The sequence below is a fragment of the Bos grunniens genome, chromosome 23 (genome assembly GCF_055505025.1).
Source record: "Bos grunniens cultivar Pamir isolate PY7600 chromosome 23, Bosgru_T2T1.0, whole genome shotgun sequence".
Lineage (NCBI taxonomy): Eukaryota > Metazoa > Chordata > Mammalia > Artiodactyla > Bovidae > Bos > Bos grunniens.
The window spans coordinates 17,773,688-17,792,301 of NC_141187.1; the positions used below are offsets into that span (position 1 = coordinate 17,773,688).

Here is an 18,614-nt window from a genome sequence, read left to right on the forward strand (position 1 = left end):
AGAAATGATACACATGATAGAATTAGTAGAGAGGGATATTAAAAAGTTGTCACTCTGCTGCATAATTTCAAGAAGGTAGAGGAAAGATTGAACATATTGAAGACAAGGAAGATATTTTTAAAAATACCCAACTACTAGAGATGAAAGCTACAATGGTTGAAAATTTAAAAATACAGTGGATAGGAGTAATAAGTGATTAGACACTGCAGAAAGAAAGATTAGTGTGCTTGAAGACATAGCAATAGAAACTATCCTAAATGAAAACCAGAGATATAAAAGGACACTTAAAAAGTTTTGAAACAGCACCAATGAGCTGTGGAACCACTTAAAAGCAGCATAATCCTAGGTAATTGGAGTCCGTGAAGGAAGTGTAGAACATAGAGAATATGAAGTAATTCTGTATGGCTACAATTATTCAAGATCAGCTTAGCTGCCTCCTGAGAAACCTATAGGCAGGTCAAGAAGCAGCAGTTAGAACCAGACGTAGAACAACAGACTGGTTCAGAATTGGAAAAGAGTACTTCCAGGCTGTGTATTGTCACCCTGCTTATTTAATTCATACGCAGAGTACATCATGTGAAATGCTGGGCTGGATGACTCACAAGCTAGAATCAAGATTGCTAGAAGAAATATCAACAACCTCAAATATGCAAATGATATCACTCTAACGATAGAAAGCAAAGACGAACTAAAGAGCCTCTTGATGAAGGTGAGAGAGGAGAGTGAAAAAGCTGGCTTAAAACTCAACATTCAAAAAACTAAAATCATGGCATCTGGTCCCATCACTTCATGGCAAATAGATGGGGGAAAAGTGGAAACAGTGGCAGATTTTCTTTTCTTGGGCTCCAAAATCACTGTGAATGGTGACTGAAGCTGTGAAATTAAAAGATACTTGCTCCTTAGAAGAAAAACTATGACAAACCTAGACAACCTATTAAAAATCAGAGACATTGCTTTGCCCACAAGGGTCTGTTACAGTCAAAGCTATGATTTTTCCAGTAGTCACATACGGATATGAGAGTTGGATCATAAGAGAGTTGAACACCAAAGAATTGACACTTTCAAGCTGCGGTGCTGGAGAAGACTCTTTTGAGAGTCCCTTGGACAGCAAGGAGGTCAAATCAGTCAATCCTAAAGGAAATCAACCCTGAATATTCATTGGAGCTGAAGCTCCAATATTTTGGCCAGCTGATGGGAAGAGCTGACTCATTGAAAAAGACCCTGCTGCTGGGGAAAATTGAGGGCAGGAAGAGAAGGGGGCGACAGAGCATGAGATGGTTGGATGGCACCACTAGCTCAATGGACATGAGTTTGAGCAAGCTCCGGGAGATAGTGAAGAACAGGGAAGCCTGGCCTGCTGCAGTCCACAAGATCACAAAGAGTCTGCCACCACTTAGCAACTGAACAACAAACAGCAACAATGACTACAATTATTCTAAATTGGAGGAAGATTATAAACTTACAGATTATGGAAATTTAATGAATCCCAAGCGCAAGAAGCATGAAGAAAACATTGCCAAGGTAACATCATAATCAAAGTGCTTAAAACCAGTGATAAGGAGAAAAATCTAAAGTATTGGGGGTCGGGGATGAGGGTGGGGAGGGGAGACCTGTTATGTACAAAAGGACAAAAGTAAGAACCACAGCAGAATTCTGTTTAGAAACAGGGCAAGCAAGAAACAGTGTAGCAGTATCTTTGAAGAACCAAAAGAAAAGAGGCTCAATAGACAGGAGTTTGAGCAAACTCCAGGAGATAGTGACGGACAGGGCAGCCTGGAATGCTGCCGTCCATGGTGTGGCAAAGCACTGGACGCAACTTAGTGGCTGAATGACAGAGCTATATATATCCAGTGAAATACATCTCAAAAATTAAGGCAAAATAAACATTTAAAGACATATGAAAGAATTCATCACCAGATCTGTACTTCAGAATATTAAAGGAAATCCTTCAGGAGCAGGGAAATGATACCAGATGAAAATCTGAATTCGATCAAAGGATTGAACAGCACTGGAACTGGTAAATATATGGGTAAAAATAAAAGTGACTACAGCTCATTATACCTCAGAGATCACATGAGAAGACTGCCTGTTCCATGGCTCAGGACTGCTTAAATAAAGTGTCCTCCTGATCCCTGTGCTAGCTCAGCACCTTTTAAAGGCAAATTTGTGAATGACTGGGAAATTGTGACACATACTGATGCTATACCAAATCAATGCAAATAAAGCAGATGTCAGTAATTTTTTTTGTATGTTGGAAAGATAACCTGTTTATTGATTCTTGATGATCTTTTAAAGTTTTAGCTACTAGTCATCATTTTCAGTAGATAATGTTTTTGGAAGAAGAGAAAACAGAAAAGCGTATAAGGGAGAGAAGAGAATCATTTGTGATACAGTCACATACCAGATTTCATTTTGTGAATTATTTGAAATCCTGTGTTATGACTTTTAATGTTTTCTTCTGCTCCTAGATTATAATGTCTTAAATCAGTAGAATTGATTTGCTTAGCTAGCTTTCCTGAAATTTGTTCTTGAAACCAACACATTTCTTGATATAAGAGCTCAGATTTTTTTCCTCCTATGTAAAAAAAAAAAAAAAATATATATATATATATAGCCTACCATCTTCGTTTTTATCTCTGGCTTGGCAGTGTTTAAAATCTTTCTGTGATCTTCATGAATATCAAACTGTCTATAAGGTCTTTCTTCTGAGATAGCTGATGTAGGTTATTCTTGAGGCCACTGGACTGCTTGAAAATTTTCCCAGTATTTGATGTCCAGTATGCTTACCTAGAGTGAGCCTGACTTGAGGTTCTTGTGTTTCGTGGGTCTCCCCATCCTCTTTGTTTTATTAATTGTATTGGGGTGGGGGCCACTGCTCAGCTTGTTGGATCTTAGTGTCCTAACCTGAAATCAAGCCCAGGCCCCAAACAGGGAAAGCCCAAAATCCAGCCACCCAGTTTTCCCTCGCAGAAGCAGCTGGTATTGCTGGTTATTTGTGCCTTATTTCAGGGTCTGAATATTTATAAACACATGTATATATTTTCCCTCTACCCAACACTTGGGTATCAATTATATTCACCCACACAATGGATTGTTACACAGCCATTGAAAATAATGAGGCAGATGTATACGAACTGACTTGGAAAGGTATATGATCAAAGGAACAAGAAAGGTGCATACCTCTTTCATTTCATTTTTTTTAATGCTTTAAATATAATTTCAATACCATAAGATTCACCCTTTAAAGTGTACAGTTTTCCGTGGTTTGATTCCACAACATTTCCATCACGTTAAGAAGAAATCCCATACTCCTGCCATCTAGGTTTTTATAGTCTGTTGTTAAAAACCAATCATGCTGCAGTGGATAAGTCTTTTTTTTTTTTTGGCTGTGTTGCGGGCACATTGGATCTTAGTTCCTGGATCAGGATCCAACCCGTGCCCCCTGCGTGGTTAAGTGTGGAGACTTAGCCCCCTGACCGCTAAGGGAGCCCCCTGCATTGGGTAGTCTTATACACGTAGCATTTCACACTTGTGCAAGAAATATCTGTAGGACAAGCACCTGAAAATGTTTGCTAGGTGACATGATTCATGCATTTAAAATTTTTAAAGTAGTTGCCCTCTCCAGAGTTTATGCTCTCACTACCAAAGTGTAAAAGTCTCTGTTTCCCATTTCCTGACTAGCATAGTCCTTAATCAAACCTTATCTTTGCCAATCTGACAAATAATCTTATTGTAATTTTCATTTGCATTTCTCTTATTCTAAGTGAGGGTGATTACTTTTACATGTTTAGGGCTACTTGTCTTTCCTTTTTTATGGACTGATTTTTCATACCCTTTGATTTTCTGCAGGGTAGCTGACCTTTTTAAAAATATGGGCTCTCTATGTGTTAGGGAGAAAAGCTGCTTGTGATATGAACTGAACATGTTTTCCCCACTTTTTTGTTTGTTTTTTAGTCTTTGTTCATTTTTTTTTCTTTTATCATGCAGAATTTAAAAAAATTTTGTCATCAAATTTGGCAGACTTCTGCGTCTTGTGACATACTTAGCCTTCCCCTACTCCAAGATTATAAAAGCAAAATTCTCCCATATGTTTTTCTTAAACTGTAAGTCTCTTCTCCTCCCTCCCCCGCCCCCCACGTTTAACTGTTAGATCCATCTGGAATTTATTTTTCTGTAAGATAGGAGGTATGGATCCACCTTTTCTTCTCTAGAGGGCTAATGTTTCTCCTGCTGATTTGAAATGTCAGTTTTACATTGTCTTCTTGATTAAGAACAGTATGAGCAATTTTAAATATTAGCTTTTACTCTAGGAGTGGTAGTCAGGGATTTCCCTGGTGACCCATGCTTAAAACGTTGCACTTCTAATGCATGGGGTGCTGATTCAGTCTTGGATCAGGGAACCAAGATCCCACGTGTGGCCAAGAAATAAAAATAAATTAATTTTTTTAAAAAAAGTGGTAGTCAGGTGTCTGGGCAGTGCCTTCTGATCTCTTAGGGCACCTGTAAGAACCGCAGTCCCCTTCTCCCCCTGCCAGATCCTACTGCTGCAAACTGCTATCACCCAGGGGATGTGTCTTGCTCTAGTGTGTGAAACCAAGTAGTTTGTAACCTCTGATCTAGGGACTTCCCCTTGGAAGAGGGGCGGCCAGAGGCCCATCTTGTGAATCCAGAGTCATTACTTTAGTGAGGGCTTCAACGAGAGCCCAGAAGTAATGGGAGAATCTTTCCCAAAAAAACTCAGCTCTTCACTTCGGAGTCATTAGTTTCTATCCTCAGGTTGTCTTTCCGCTTTAGAATCCTAGTCAATTTCTACATGTTCACGCTAGTAGATTTACTCTGATGGGGCCATCTGTCCTCCTGGGGAAAGAAATACTGGCTTGGGCTGCATTGTGACTGTGTTTTGGCACCATGTAGAGCTGGGTGTGTAGAGGTAAGAGCCATCTCTTCTAATCTGAAACTGTTTAGTCGAAAAGAGTGTGGCCCTTTAAAAAGTAGAATTCTCAGAGTACCCCTGACTATAAAGGCTTGTGGAATTCTACCCAAGGGGCGCTGGAGGAGAAGGTCTGTCTGGCGAGACTGATGCCCTGAGTAGGGTGGATGTCCCCACCAAGTGTTCTGTCAAGTGTCTGGGCAGCCCACTTGGTTTGGTAGGGGAGGATGTGCGGTGGCTTTTAATTTCATCCCTCTTGTACAATTGTTCTTTTATTGGGTCTACTCAGGGAGTGGCTTGTCACTGAACTGTGGGGTAGCAGATGCTCTCTGTGCTTGAACGTTTTGGTGGCAGTGACACTTGGGAGGAGCAACTGGTGCTGCCTTCCTGTCTCGGTGTGTGTGCGTTAACCCTGGGCATCTCGTGTGCTGGAGGAGCTGATACAGGTGTAAAGGGAACCGGGAGAGACGTGAAAGGGTTCTGCCCTGATGCAAGCTGTTTTCACATACATTTAGTTTGTTCTGAAAACAGACACTTTAAAAATGAATTTACAGAGGGTACGGCGGAGCTCCAATTAAATAGTCATATTGAAGTAAAGAAATAATATGCATTTTATAGGCTTAATTATACATCATAATTAGCTAATGTAGTCCATGTGATTGTGATGTCTGGGAGACCAGCCCAGGGAACAGTTATAAGTAACAGCTAATGTGATTCCGCATGTTAAATGTCAGGATTTAAGTGCAGACCTTCATACAAATTTCTACCATATCTACTTGATGATAGTTTTCCAATTTCTCCTTCCTGTCCCTTTTCACCTCTCAAAAGCCATGTTAGTAAAGTCATCCTAGCATGCCCCTGGGTAACTCAACATCTGAGTCCTAGACACAGATTTCACTTGGCCCGAGCTCCTCCCACCATTGTGGCCATGGCTGTTAGCGTTGGATAAGCTGTTCACACTGACCTCCTCCTATCTCCCATCAGCTCTCCTCTCCACCGAAGATCCACTCAGATGGATAATCCACCAGCAGCTGAACCCTGTCACCCACCAATGGGGAGGTCCCACATGGGGGGATACTTACCCCTTCCAGACCCTTCCTGAGGAAAGCAAGTTTCCTTCCATGTGGCAGGAGTAATTTTTATATTTGTTTGGCCTTGTGACCAATAGGATGGGAAGTTGGGGGGAAGTGGAGAGGAGATGGCAGTTTTAACCGAGAAAAAAAAAACCTTAGTAGAAACTCTGCCTTCTTCGGGCGTGTCCCTCTTCTGGGCATCTCTTCAGGATTTCATTCCTCCGTCCAACTGCCGTTCACAACTGCCCTTTCCAACGGCTCCAGAACTCTTGGCCTTGGCATTCCATGATGTAAATTATTCCACGCATGGCTCGAAATGGGTGCAAAGCAATGTTACCAGGTGTCGGATCACTAGTGTAAGTTTCCCGGATCTCGGGGGAGGGAGGAGAAAGAAAGGGGGAGAACCACTCTTGGAATTTGTACAGTTGTTATTGTTTCAGCCAGAACACAGCGATTGCGCTGGCTGAGCTGGATGCTGTCGATGGCTGGGGAGAGAGGGAGCTTTGGGCTTAGAGCTGCGGTGAACTGGGAGTTGAGAGTTTCTACTTTAAAGATTCTAGGGTTAGGATGTACACTGTTTACAACTGAACAGTTGGCATTGCTGCTGCGGAGGGAGGAACTTGGGACCTTCAGTGCAAAGCCTGTCACAGTACTGCCTGGGGCAGTGGTGCCTCTTCTGTCTCAAAAAGTAGGGAGAATTGACTTTTCTGTTTTCCTAAAGATAGCTAAAATATGGCTAGAAATCCAGATTGCTTACCAGGTTTGGAAACATCTAGTCACAAAATTCAAAGACCTCTGTATGCACGGGATTTTTTTAAAAACAAAACTGTGATTGCTCCTCTTGTTGACTATATTTTTTGAGGAAGTGACTGTTCCTGGTTTACTGCCTCTTTGGGGAATTGCATGTGAAAGGTTGCTGCCAACCCCCTTAGGTTTGTCTGGATTCCTTTTTAACTTGTAAGTTAAGGATTTGTGTTCAATGAAAACAATTTAAATTGAATACTTGATCTCTTGAATGACCACAAAAATTTTAAAATCACATTCATAATAAGCAATTAGCGGGAAATGCACAGGAATTACAGTTATTTATCTAGGAAAGTATAAGGTATATTTTTGTGTTGCGTTGATGCTGGTGGCTTTAATCTGCTCTGCTGAAACAGTGCTTTCTTATTCCTTTTCTTTATAGTTGTCATGGATGATGATGACGACTCGTGTCTCCTTGATCTTATTGGGTAAGATGCTTATTCCGGGATTGGGGTGAATTGAGTGTGTGAGGTCTGCTGTACTGAAACAACCTAATAAGCACATTGAGACCAAGTGGGTTTTTTAAATAAAAATTAAGTAATCATCATAGGTATAGTAGATATATATAGGTATAGTAGATAAGTGTAGTATACCTACCTATAGGTATATATAGGTAGAGTAGGAGGACAGAGTGACATGGATTAACATAGGAGTCATCATTAGGTAATCCTTTATTAAATTTATTTTCTAAGAAACCCTAGGAGGCCGAAATGAGTGCTAATAGGAAATGGAATGACAACAAAACAAAACAAACAAAAACTTTTAATAGTTTTAAAGCAAGGAGAGGATTCTACTTGAGCTAATACGTCATTTTCTTTTTACCCTAGTAAAGAGGAACCCTAAGTATAAGTAATGTATTCATTTGCTGTTGTCTCTGTTTGGTTGTTGTTTTCTAGAGACCCACAAGCATTGAACTATTTTCTACATGGACCTAGTAATAAATCGGTGAGTAATACTCAGGCTGTCACAGTCGTACATTTTGCTTCTTCTTTTACAGTCTAAGTGATCATTTTTTTGAATTTGTACCTTGCAGAGCAATGAGGACTTGACTAACGCAGGATATTCTGCAGCCAATTCAAATTCAATTTTCGCCAACTCTAGTGTGAGTATTGGAAACTGCAGTGATCAGGTGTTTCTGTCTCATTGATGCCTGGTGACTGGAAGCTATAATTGCTTTTGGATCATGATGGGAATCCTCACTTCGTCTTTTGCAGTTGCCACAAGAGGAAAATCTATTGAATTATGTTGACAGTTTCTACTTTTAACTTAGCCTATTAAGATTTTTACTTTACTATTTTCCTAAGCTTTCAATTTTCTTTCTAAAATACCAGGGACACATAACCTGAAAAACTTAGAGGCTTTTGAACACTGTTACATAAGCTTTAAGAAAAAATCCTTCTGAATTATGGTTATGTTCTTATCCTTTTCATCTTAAACGAGGAAAAATATCATAGTAACTGACACCTATTAAGCACTCAGTATGTTCTTGGCACTACGAACTTAACAAATATCAACCCCACTAACCCTTACAATAATTCCATGAAGTGTAGTAGGTTCTATTAGTATCCATATTTGAAGATGAGGGAACTGAAGGTTGGTACTTACCGAGTATTACACAGCCAGGAGTTGCAGAGCTTGGAACTGAACCCAGGCCACCAGCTTCCAGGGTGCAGGTCCTTAAACTCTAGGAGCATCTAGACAAGAAATCTGACCTGGGGGACAGGTGAGTTCTGCCTGGAAACTGTATCCAGATGGCTGTGTTTAAGCCCATGTTACTTTAATCTTTTAACTGCTTTGTTCTCCACGGATGATAGTCCGGAGTCCCACTGCCCAAGTTTGAATCCTTGCTCTGCCACTTTCTAGCTCTGTAACCTTGCTTATATCACTAAATCTCTGTGAGCCTCAGGTTCTTAATTTGTTAATCCAGGAGAATGATAACTCTACTTCATAGACTGGTTAAGATGAATGGAACTAGTCCATGGGCACACTGTTCAGTTAATGTCAACTTGTTGTCATCATCAGGGTCTTTATTTTCTTCATCCATAATATGGAGTACCATTGGTGTAGCATTTAGAAAGTTCTTGGAAACGTACAGTTCTTTAACGTATTTGAGTGTGTACAAAGTATGTTAGATCGTAACATGTAAGACTCCTCCACATGCTAGAGGTGGCTTTAAAGTCACAACACTGTCTCCTGTAAGGCTTGTGAATCAGTAGCAATTCTGAAATTCATTCTGCATGGGCAGTAACTGCATGCATGCCTATAGCCCATAAAGGAGGTATTTAGCCTGTTTCCGACACTGCTGATGTTTACTCACCAGCTCTCCCCCTTCCGTGTGAGTATGATTCTAACTCTTCAGGCTTCTTCATTCAGGGTGGATTTTGGGGGAACTTGGATTATGTCATGGCAGTAGAAATATTTTAAAAGCTTTGAAAACTATGAAATTTTAAACCCATGGTCGGTTAGTTTGTGCACTGTGAAAACATTACCATGTCTCACCACTCAGGAGATAATCCACTGTCGCCTTGACCTTTCTCTGCAGAAACAAGCAAACACACCTCCTTGGTTTCAGTGGCCTTGCCCCACTTCCTTTCAAATGACTTCAAGTTCTAATTGGGTGTCAGGTGAACCAGTCTTGCTTTTCTACCTGGTTCTTCCTGTCTTCTAGCCCCCAGAACACCACACCTTACTAGCCTATGGCTGAGAATTTCTAGGGTTTTGAAAACTGGACTGTTCATTCTTCTTCTTCTTTTTTTTTTTCTCAATCACACTGTGCAGCTTGTAGAATCTTAGTTCCCCAGCCAGGGATTGAACCCAGGTCCTGGCAGTGAAAATACCAGGTCCTAACTGCTGGACCACCAAGGAATCCCTGGACTGTTTATTCTTGCTTGATCTAGTTTTAAATGTTTTTCTTCACCTTTAAAAATTTTTAATTATGTTACAATATATATAACCAGTTTACCATCCTAACCATTTTTAAGTATACAGTTTGGTAGTGTTAAGTATATTCACATTGCCTTCACCTGTGTTAAATAACTATTGATTTCATTTTTTTTCTTTTATAACCTTGTCGTATCCCATGATAAACTTCTGGCCCAGTGGAGTGTCTCTGATTTATCAGTAACTGTGTTCGGTTCTCTACATATGCCTGTTTTGTTGTCTCTAATTGGAATGCCCAGACCTTAAGGACTCATTACGGACAGACACTAATGCACAAGTGAGCACTTGACAAATGGTGACCAACTTTTGCTCTTGAATAGGACACTGATAGAGTTTTTAAAGCATCATAATGAGCTGATTACTTCTAAGAAATCAAATGCGCATTCACTCATTTCACATGGGAAGCTTCTTTTCATCCAGACTGATCTTGCCTGGATTGGGACAGGTTAGAACTAGGGGAGTTCTGAGAAACCTTGAAAGTCAAGGCTGAATCTGGGATACCTTCTGGACATCTAGTAGAACCACACTCAGAACTCCCAAAATTCACGTCTCCTCCTGTGGTACAAAGAACTAGATACTGCTGTCTCCTGGATACACACATACCCTAGGCTGAGTCCCATTCAGGCTTTGGACTTGGGAACAATCCTGAAAAATAATGCCTGTGCCACTGTCTCAAAGAATAAAGCTACTCAGGTAGCCATGAGTATGTTTGCATTATTGATCTGTTCCCTATAAAATAATTTACCAGAGCAATGAATGCTTATACTTACCAAAAAAGGAAAAAAAAAACCTTAAACATCATTACTAAGGAAATCAAGTATCAGAATAAGATGAGCAGTTTGGAGAGTTGAGTCTAAAAAGCAGACTGTTATGCTTTATTCATATTCAAAAGTGAGATTCGTTTTTTGTCTAAGAGTCTCTCTCAGAGGTGAGATACGCCGTGTAACCTCCCACTTATCTTTTTAGAATGCTGATCCTAAGTCAGCCCTCAAAGCTGTAAGCAGCCAGCTTGGAGAAGGGCCCAGTGATGGACTGCCACTTTCAAGTAGCCTTCAGTTTCTCGAAGATGAACTTGAGTCTTCTCCTCTTCCTGATCTCAGTGAGGACCAACCTTTTGACATTCTTCAGAAATCCTTGCAGGAGGCCAATATCACTGAACAGACGTTGGCAGAAGAGGCATATCTGGACGCCAGTATAGGTTCAAGCCAACAGTTTGCACAAGCTCAGCTTCATCCCTCTTCATCAGCATCCTTTACTCAGGCTTCTAATGTTTCTAATTACTCAGGTCAGACACTGCAGCCTATAGGGGTGACTCATGTGCCTGTTGGCACCTCGTTTGCAAGCAATACAGTGGGTGTGCACCATGGCTTTATGCACCACGTGGGGATCAGTGTGCCCAGCCAGCATCTGTCTAATAGCAGCCAGATTAGTGGTTCTGGACAAATACAGTTAATTGGGTCATTTGGTAATCAACCTTCCATGATGACTATTAATAACCTAGATGGATCACAAATTATACTAAAGGGTAGTGGGCAGCAAGCCCCCTCAAATGTGAGTGGAGGGCTTCTTGTTCACAGACAGACTCCTAATGGCAACTCCTTGTTTGGGAACTCCAGTTCCAGCCCAGTAGCACAGCCTGTTACCGTTCCGTTTAACAGCACAAATTTCCAAACATCTTTACCTGTGCATAACATCATCATACAAAGGGGTCTTGCACCAAATTCAAATAAAGTCCCAGTTAATATCCAGCCAAAGCCTATCCAGATGGGTCAGCAAAACACATACAATGTGAACAACTTGGGAATACAACAGCACCATGTTCAGCAAGGGATCTCGTTCGCCTCTGCAAGCTCACCCCAGGGCTCAGTGGTTGGTCCGCACATGTCCGTGAACATCGTAAACCAACAGAACACAAGGAAGCCCGTCACCTCGCAGGCCGTGAGCAGCGCCGGGGGCAGTATCGTTATTCATTCTCCCATGGGCCAGCCTCACACACCCCAGAGTCAGTTCCTCATACCTACAAGCCTTTCTGTCAGTTCCAACTCGGTACACCATGTCCAGACCATCAATGGGCAGCTTCTTCAGACTCAGCCCTCTCAGCTCATTTCCGGCCAGGTGGCCTCAGAGCATGTCATGTTGAACAGAAACTCTTCCAACATGCTCAGGACCAACCAACCATATTCTGGACAGATGCTGAACAACCAGAGTGCCGCCGTCCAGTTAGTGTCTGGGCAGACATTCGCCGCCTCCGGAAGCCCGGTGATTGTCAACCACGCCTCCCCTCAGATCGTCGGTGGACAGGTGCCTTTGCAGCAGGCATCACCCACCGTCTTGCACCTGTCCCCTGGGCAGAGCAGCGTCTCCCAAGGAAGACCTGGCTTCACCACCATGCCCTCGGTGACAAGCATGGCAGGACCTAGTCGGTTCCCTGTTAGTTCGTCCAGCACTGCCCATCCTAGTCTTGGGTCTGCGGTTCAGTCTGGTGCATCAGGATCAAACTTTACAGGAGATCAGCTGACCCAGCCAAACAGGACTCCAGGACCAGTCAGTGTGTCCCATCGTCTTCCAGTTCCTTCTTCCAAGTCTACCAGCACCTTCAGCAACACGCCTGGAGTGGGAAGCCAGCAGCAGTTCTTCTGTCAGGTAATGTTCCCTTTATCAAACAAATGCTTGGGTGATTATGGAATGGAAGAATGGAATGTGTATTTGTAAAGAATATAATTTTCATCCTAGGTTCCCAATTTATTATCTGAAGATGTTCAACTTACGATTGATTGCCTTTTTTCTTCTTAGTTAAAATGTTCTATCCCGCATAGCATTGTGGTTTAGGGTGGAGACTTCATGGATTTGAATCTAGGCTGTATGACTGGGAACAAGTCTTACCTTAACTAACCTCTCTAGACTTAAGTTTTTCCATCTGTATAATAGACTTTATATTAATAATACTACCATCCCACATAGTTATTGAGAAAGGTAAATGAGATAATCTGTATAAAGCGCTTAGCATGGTCCCTGGCAAGTGGCAAATACTCAGTGTGTGCTTAGCTCATTGTGTCCAACTCTTTGCAACCCGGACTGTTAGTCAGCCAGGCTCCTCTGTCTGGATTTTTCAGGCCAGAATACTGGAGTGGGTTGTCATTTTCCTCCTCCAGGGGATCAAAGAGCCAATATTAATACATATATTTGATGGAATGTGTTATAGGCATTTAAAAGGAAAGATTATTTCAGATTATTTACTTACATCATGGGGCTTCCCTGGTGGATCAGACAGTAAAGAATCTTCCTGCAGTGTGGGAGACCCGGGGTCAATCCCTGGGTTGGAAAGATCCACTGGAGAAGGGAATGGCAACCCAGTCCAGTATTCTTGCCTGGAGAATTCTATGGGCAGAGGAGCCTGACAGGTTACAGTCCATGGGGTCACAGAGTCAGACACGAGTGAGTGACTAATACTTTGGCTTCACTCCCACTTGCATCATATAGAAGCCACTGGGTCCTATGACTATGGACTGGGTAGAGAAGTCATGGCTGTTTCTTGGGTGCCAACTGGAAAGGCTCAGGGACCCACTGAGACTCAGCAGCGGGTAACTGGCCTGCACAGAGGGATGCATACAGAGGGAAGGATCCAGGGCACTGGATTGGACCAAGTACCTGAGCCTGTTCTTACCAGGCTGCTGTGCAGGTGAACGACTAGGAAGTCAGTTACACCATGTGAAGATGATGTCCCTGAAAAGCGTTTCAGACATTTGCCAGCGGTGGTCCCTCACCCCATCTGCCAGTCCCTGAACTCCTCTGGCTTTTGGCTCTCGCACATTGAGAATGTTCTCTAGCTCCAGTTCCATATCCCACCTGCCCGCTGTGGTATACCCTCTCAACTCCTCCATTTTCCCTGCCTTTCTCCTCCATGTTTAGAAGAACTCAAAAACTTCTCTCTACCACGTAGGTCAATATTTTTTAAACTGTATACCTTTGACTTAGTAATTCCATTAAGAATCCTAAGGAAACAAAGATTATTTATGATTAAGGATGTTCAGTGTACACTTTTGGTATCAAAACTGTTTGTTTGTGTGTTTTGTTTGTTAAATTTTATTTACATATATTTGGCTGTCCCACGTCTTAATTGTGGCATGCCAGATCTTCGATCTTAGTTGTGACCTGTGGGATCTAGTTCTCTGAACAAGGATCAAACCCAGGACCTCTGCTTTGGGAGCGAGGAATATTAGCCATTGAACCACCAGGGAAGTCCCTCTGTGTGTTTTGAAATAATGTCAGACTTACAGAAAAACTAGAGTTGTAAGAATGTGTACAGAATTTTCGTGTACGCTTCAGCAAGATTCTCCAAATGTTAACTTTTTACTCCATTTGTTTTATTCTTCTCTCTCTCTATTTCACACACACACATAAACAAACACACACGTAAAGTTTTGAAGAGTAAATTGCAGGCATGATGCCTCTTGACCCCTACGTACTTCAGTCTCAACAGATTTATTTCTTGAAGTCAGGAGCATTCCGCTACCTAACCACAGTACTGTTATCAAAACCAAGAAGTCAGCATTATTACAATGTTACTATTAAATCTATATACTTTATTCTGTGTAGCTCATTTTCCCAATAATGTCCCTTATGGCAAGAGAGAATAAAATATGTTTTGTTTTGTTTTTATGGTCCAGGATGCAACCTAGGATCACTGCCTAATTCTGTTGTCATGTCTTTAAATCTGAAATAGTTTCTTCATTTTTTATGACCTTGACTTTTTGAAGAGTACTAATCAATTATTTTATTGAGTGTCCCTTAGTTAGAGTTTCTCTCATGTTTCCTCATGGTGAAATTCAGGTTATACATTTTTGGTGGCATTCCCTGGTGGCTTAGCAGTAAAGAATCTGCCTGCCAGTGCAGTAGATGTGCATTTGATCCCTGGTTCAGGAAGATCCCCTGGAGAAGGAAACAGCAACCCACTCTGGTATACTTGCCTGGGAAATCCCATGGACAGAGGAGGCTGGTGGGTTGTAGTATATGGGGTCGCAAAGAGTCAGACTCAACTGAACAACTAAACAACAACACATTTTTGATAGGATTGCCACAAAAGTGGTGTATGTGTCCTCCTGAGGTGGACTCGTCCCATTCCTGGTCATGTCAACTTTGAGCACTTGCTTAAGGTGGGGTCTGCTTCATGTGGTTTCTGATGTGTCATTAACAAGCTTCTTTGGGGAGCTACATTGAGATGATGTAGATATAGTTTCTTGTCAAACTTGAACTAGTTTAAGCTTCCATTGATAATTCCCGACTGAATCAGTTATTACTCAGTCAGCTGTTACTGTGATGGTCACCACATAGAGACTTTCTAATTCCATCAAGTTTATTCTACCTTAATTTTTAGCATTCTGCTCTAAGGAAGAGCTTTCCTGTTTCTCCCTTTTACAAATTCTATCAGTATAGACTCATAGATTTTTATCTTATTTAATGGGTTAAAATTGTTGCAGTCATTTATTTTGATGCTCAAATTGATTTTTTAAAATTATTTTTTAACATGAAACTTGAGATCATATGCTCTTTTTTTTTTAAATTTCATTTTGATGCTTAGGTTTGTTGGGGTTTATATGTTTATTTAATTTTTGGGTGCATGGCATGTGGGATCTTAGTTCCCTGCCCAGGGGTTAAACCCGCATCCCCTGCTTTGGCAGCGCAGAGTCCTAACTACTAGAGCACCAGGGAAGTTCCACTCAGGTTGATTTGATGGCCATTGAGCGCCCCTCCAAATTAGCCGCTGGTCCCTCTGACATGTTTCCATTGTGCTTTGAGCACTGCCTTTTAATTTCTGGGAAAACATGATGTTGCATGTTCATCTTTCACTTTCCTGCCCCTGCCCTGGAATTCAACCATTTTAGGGGCCTTGTTCTTTCTAGTGGAGAACAATACTTAGAAGCCAGGATCTGAGCACTATGTATTCACTGCTACTGACGTTGTCGCAATTGGGACTTATATATATCTACACATACACAACATCTGTAGCTGTCTATTGTCTATATATCTATATTAAAAACAGAGAGTTCATATTGATACTTCAATTCTAATCCAGGACCACCAGATTCATTATTCAAGTGTCCTTTTCCATATTTGTCACTCCCTTTTCTAATTGGAGAAGGCAGTGGCACCCCACTCCAGTACTCTTGCCTGGAAAATCCCACGGACGGAGGAGCCTGGTAGGCTGCAGTCCATGGGGTCACAAAGAGTCGGACACGACTGAGCGACTTCCCTTTCCCTTCCCTTTCTAATAGTGAAAAAGCCTGCCCCATAATATATTTGCTTATTTGCCCAATCCTAGAATACATGGAAAATAGTTTTATAATCACTAATTCATGGGCTTCCCTGGTGTCTCAGAGGGTAAAGTGTCTGCCTGCAATGCAGGAGACCTGGGTTCAATCCCTGGGTTGGGAAGATCCCTGGAGAAGGGAAAGGCTACCCACTCCTGTATTCTGGCCTGGGTAATTCCATGGACTGTATAGTCCATGGGTCGCAAAGAGTCAAACACGACTGAGTGAATTTCACTTATAAAATCATTTTAAGTGCACATTTAAACATGAAATATTTAAAATGTACATTTAACTGTAAAATAGTTAATAAGCAGTTTGCTTTCTATTTTAGAAAAATGATGAAAGACAATATGGTGAACTAGAAAATAGAAAACCCTCTTGCTTACCAAACACTCAGAAACTTGATTAAAAGGAAATGTACTACTCCATTAACAGCTGTTCCTTGGGTGATGGAATTACAGATACTCTGTTTTCTTCTAATTTAAAAAATTTACTCATGTAGAGGAGGTGATACCTGGAAAGCATTTATCAACATATTGATGCATTTTTTTTAAAAGTAAAACTTCCCATTGGTAAAAATTAGAAACAGTTCCAAAATAGCTTAGAATGAAAAGTAAACCCTCCTCTTCCAGATTTCCCTACCAGAGGCCACCAGTGTTTCTGTGTTCTTTCTCTTTCTCTTCCCCCAGAGACATCCTTTGCATATCCAGCACACGTCACATATACACTTAACTCTGCAACACACCGTACCTGTTACCATACCCATTTTTACTTAATTAGATAACTTGAGGGTCTCATGATATCTGTATATATTGGTCTACTTTATGTTTATTATAATTAATTATACATAATCAGCCACAGCATGGTCATTTCCTTTCTTTTTCATTTTTTTCAATAATGCTTCAATGAAGGGGGGAAAAATCTCTCTCTCTAACTCCCCAAAGTTTCAATTATCCAAAGGTAACAAGAGGCATATTCCAGCAGCTCCAAAGTAATTTTTTGTGACTTTAATGTCAAAGAATATTGGGAACTAAATCTTGCATTATACCCCATGTGTTCTGCTCTAGGTTTTCCAGAACAATTAAAATGTCAGGTATTGTGGAGTAAGGAGGACATAACCTCGGAGGCTGCACAAGCTGGGAAAGTAGTGTTGAGGTGCCATCTAACATTTACACTCCCAGGAAATCCAGAAGGACAGTGACTCTTGTACTTTATAATTTCTGTATAAATTACCTTATAGAACATTGTAAGGAACAAAAATACCATTATCAAGGGCCTTCAATGTTTATCTACTTGGGGAAATTTCATTTAGCAAGTTTTGATACTATAAAGTGTTAATATTAAACGAGTCTTAAATGTAAACTGTATTTTTTTTGCCATCGATAATACACTTACTTGGTTCAAAATTCAAAAGGTACAGAAAGTTGTGTACTACAGTGAAAAATTTCCTTCCTCCTGTTGCCCGCCACCCAGTTGCCTCTAGTTTAACCAGCTTCTTAAAGAGTGAACTTAAGTCCCCGCCCCACCTTTTCTTTTATGAAAACTTTCAAAACCACAGAAAAGTTGGGAGAGTACAGTGAACCTCTGCACCGAGATCCACTGCTTGTTTATGTTTTGTAGCATTTGTTCTGTTTGTGTCTGGATGTCTCTGGTTCTCTCTCCAAACACAGACATACACACACACACTTTCCTCTGAACTATTTGAAAGTAAGTTGCAAAATGGCATGAGCCTTGACCACTAAATTCTTTAGCAAGTATCTCCCAAAAACAAAGACTGTCTTCAACACAACCTCAGTATCACTATCATGCCCAGGAAATTTAACATTTGTATAATAACATTATATCAGATTTCTTCCTGTTGAGCCAGTAAGGCCCTTTATGACAATGCCTCACTCTGGAAAGCACTGAGCACTTACTGTCACGTCTCTTTAGGCTATAGCAGCCTGGGTCGGTTGTTTCAAGGGTGGCCCTCAGAGCACTGACTGATTGTTTCCTCATGATTAGATCCTGGCCAAGCGGCTGGCATACAATGTTTGTTTGTCCCTTTATGGGTGATCACTTGGTTCCCGTGGCCCCGCTGGCCAGGTTTCTCCTCGAGGTATTCAAAAGTATCTTACACCAGTACAGGAGGACATAATCTCTGGGACGGTGTTTGGGACTACGTGACCCTCTTGTTTCTCAGCCTTTCGCCATTGACTTCACTGATAGATACTACAATTAGTGATTGCAAAATGATTTTCTAATTATTCTATCTACTGTTAGTGATTGAGATTTTTCCAAAAAAGAGAGCTTTTCTTCTCACATTGTGTATATATGTGAGCTGCTGCTGCTGCTAAGTCACTTTAGTTGAGTCCGACTCTGTGCGACCCCATAGACGGCAGCCCACCAGTCTCCCCCATCCCTGGGATTCTCTAGGCAAGAACACTGGAATGGGTTGCCATCTCCTTTTCCAATGCACGAAAGTGAAAATAGAAAGTGAAGTCATTCAGTTGTGTCTGACTCCTAGCGACCCCATGGACCGCAGCCTACCAGGCTCCTCCGTCCATGGGATTGTCCAGG

At 41.4% G+C, this 18,614-nt stretch overlaps 1 protein-coding gene across 7 annotated transcripts in view; it reads left to right on the top strand.

Annotated features, from left to right (window-relative positions):
* The window catches only part of BICRAL (BICRA like chromatin remodeling complex associated protein), a 105,699-nt gene that overhangs the window by 64,274 nt on the left and 22,811 nt on the right, over positions 1 to 18,614 (top strand). For 2 of the 7 annotated variants that reach the window (XM_086371701.1, XM_086371702.1), the window contains exons 1-5: positions 6,211 to 6,359; positions 7,190 to 7,235; positions 7,704 to 7,752; positions 7,841 to 7,909; positions 9,907 to 12,390. In XM_086371701.1, coding sequence (XP_086227827.1) covers positions 11,119 to 12,390 — 1,272 coding nt within the window. In that variant the 5' untranslated portion in view covers positions 6,211 to 6,359; positions 7,190 to 7,235; positions 7,704 to 7,752; positions 7,841 to 7,909; positions 9,907 to 11,118. Of the gene's footprint in view, positions 1 to 5,048; positions 6,360 to 6,444; positions 6,692 to 7,189; positions 7,236 to 7,703; positions 7,753 to 7,840; positions 7,910 to 9,906; positions 12,391 to 18,614 lie in introns of those variants that run through there. The other 5 variants (XM_086371695.1, XM_086371699.1, XM_086371696.1 and 2 more) reach the window with 4 other exon arrangements.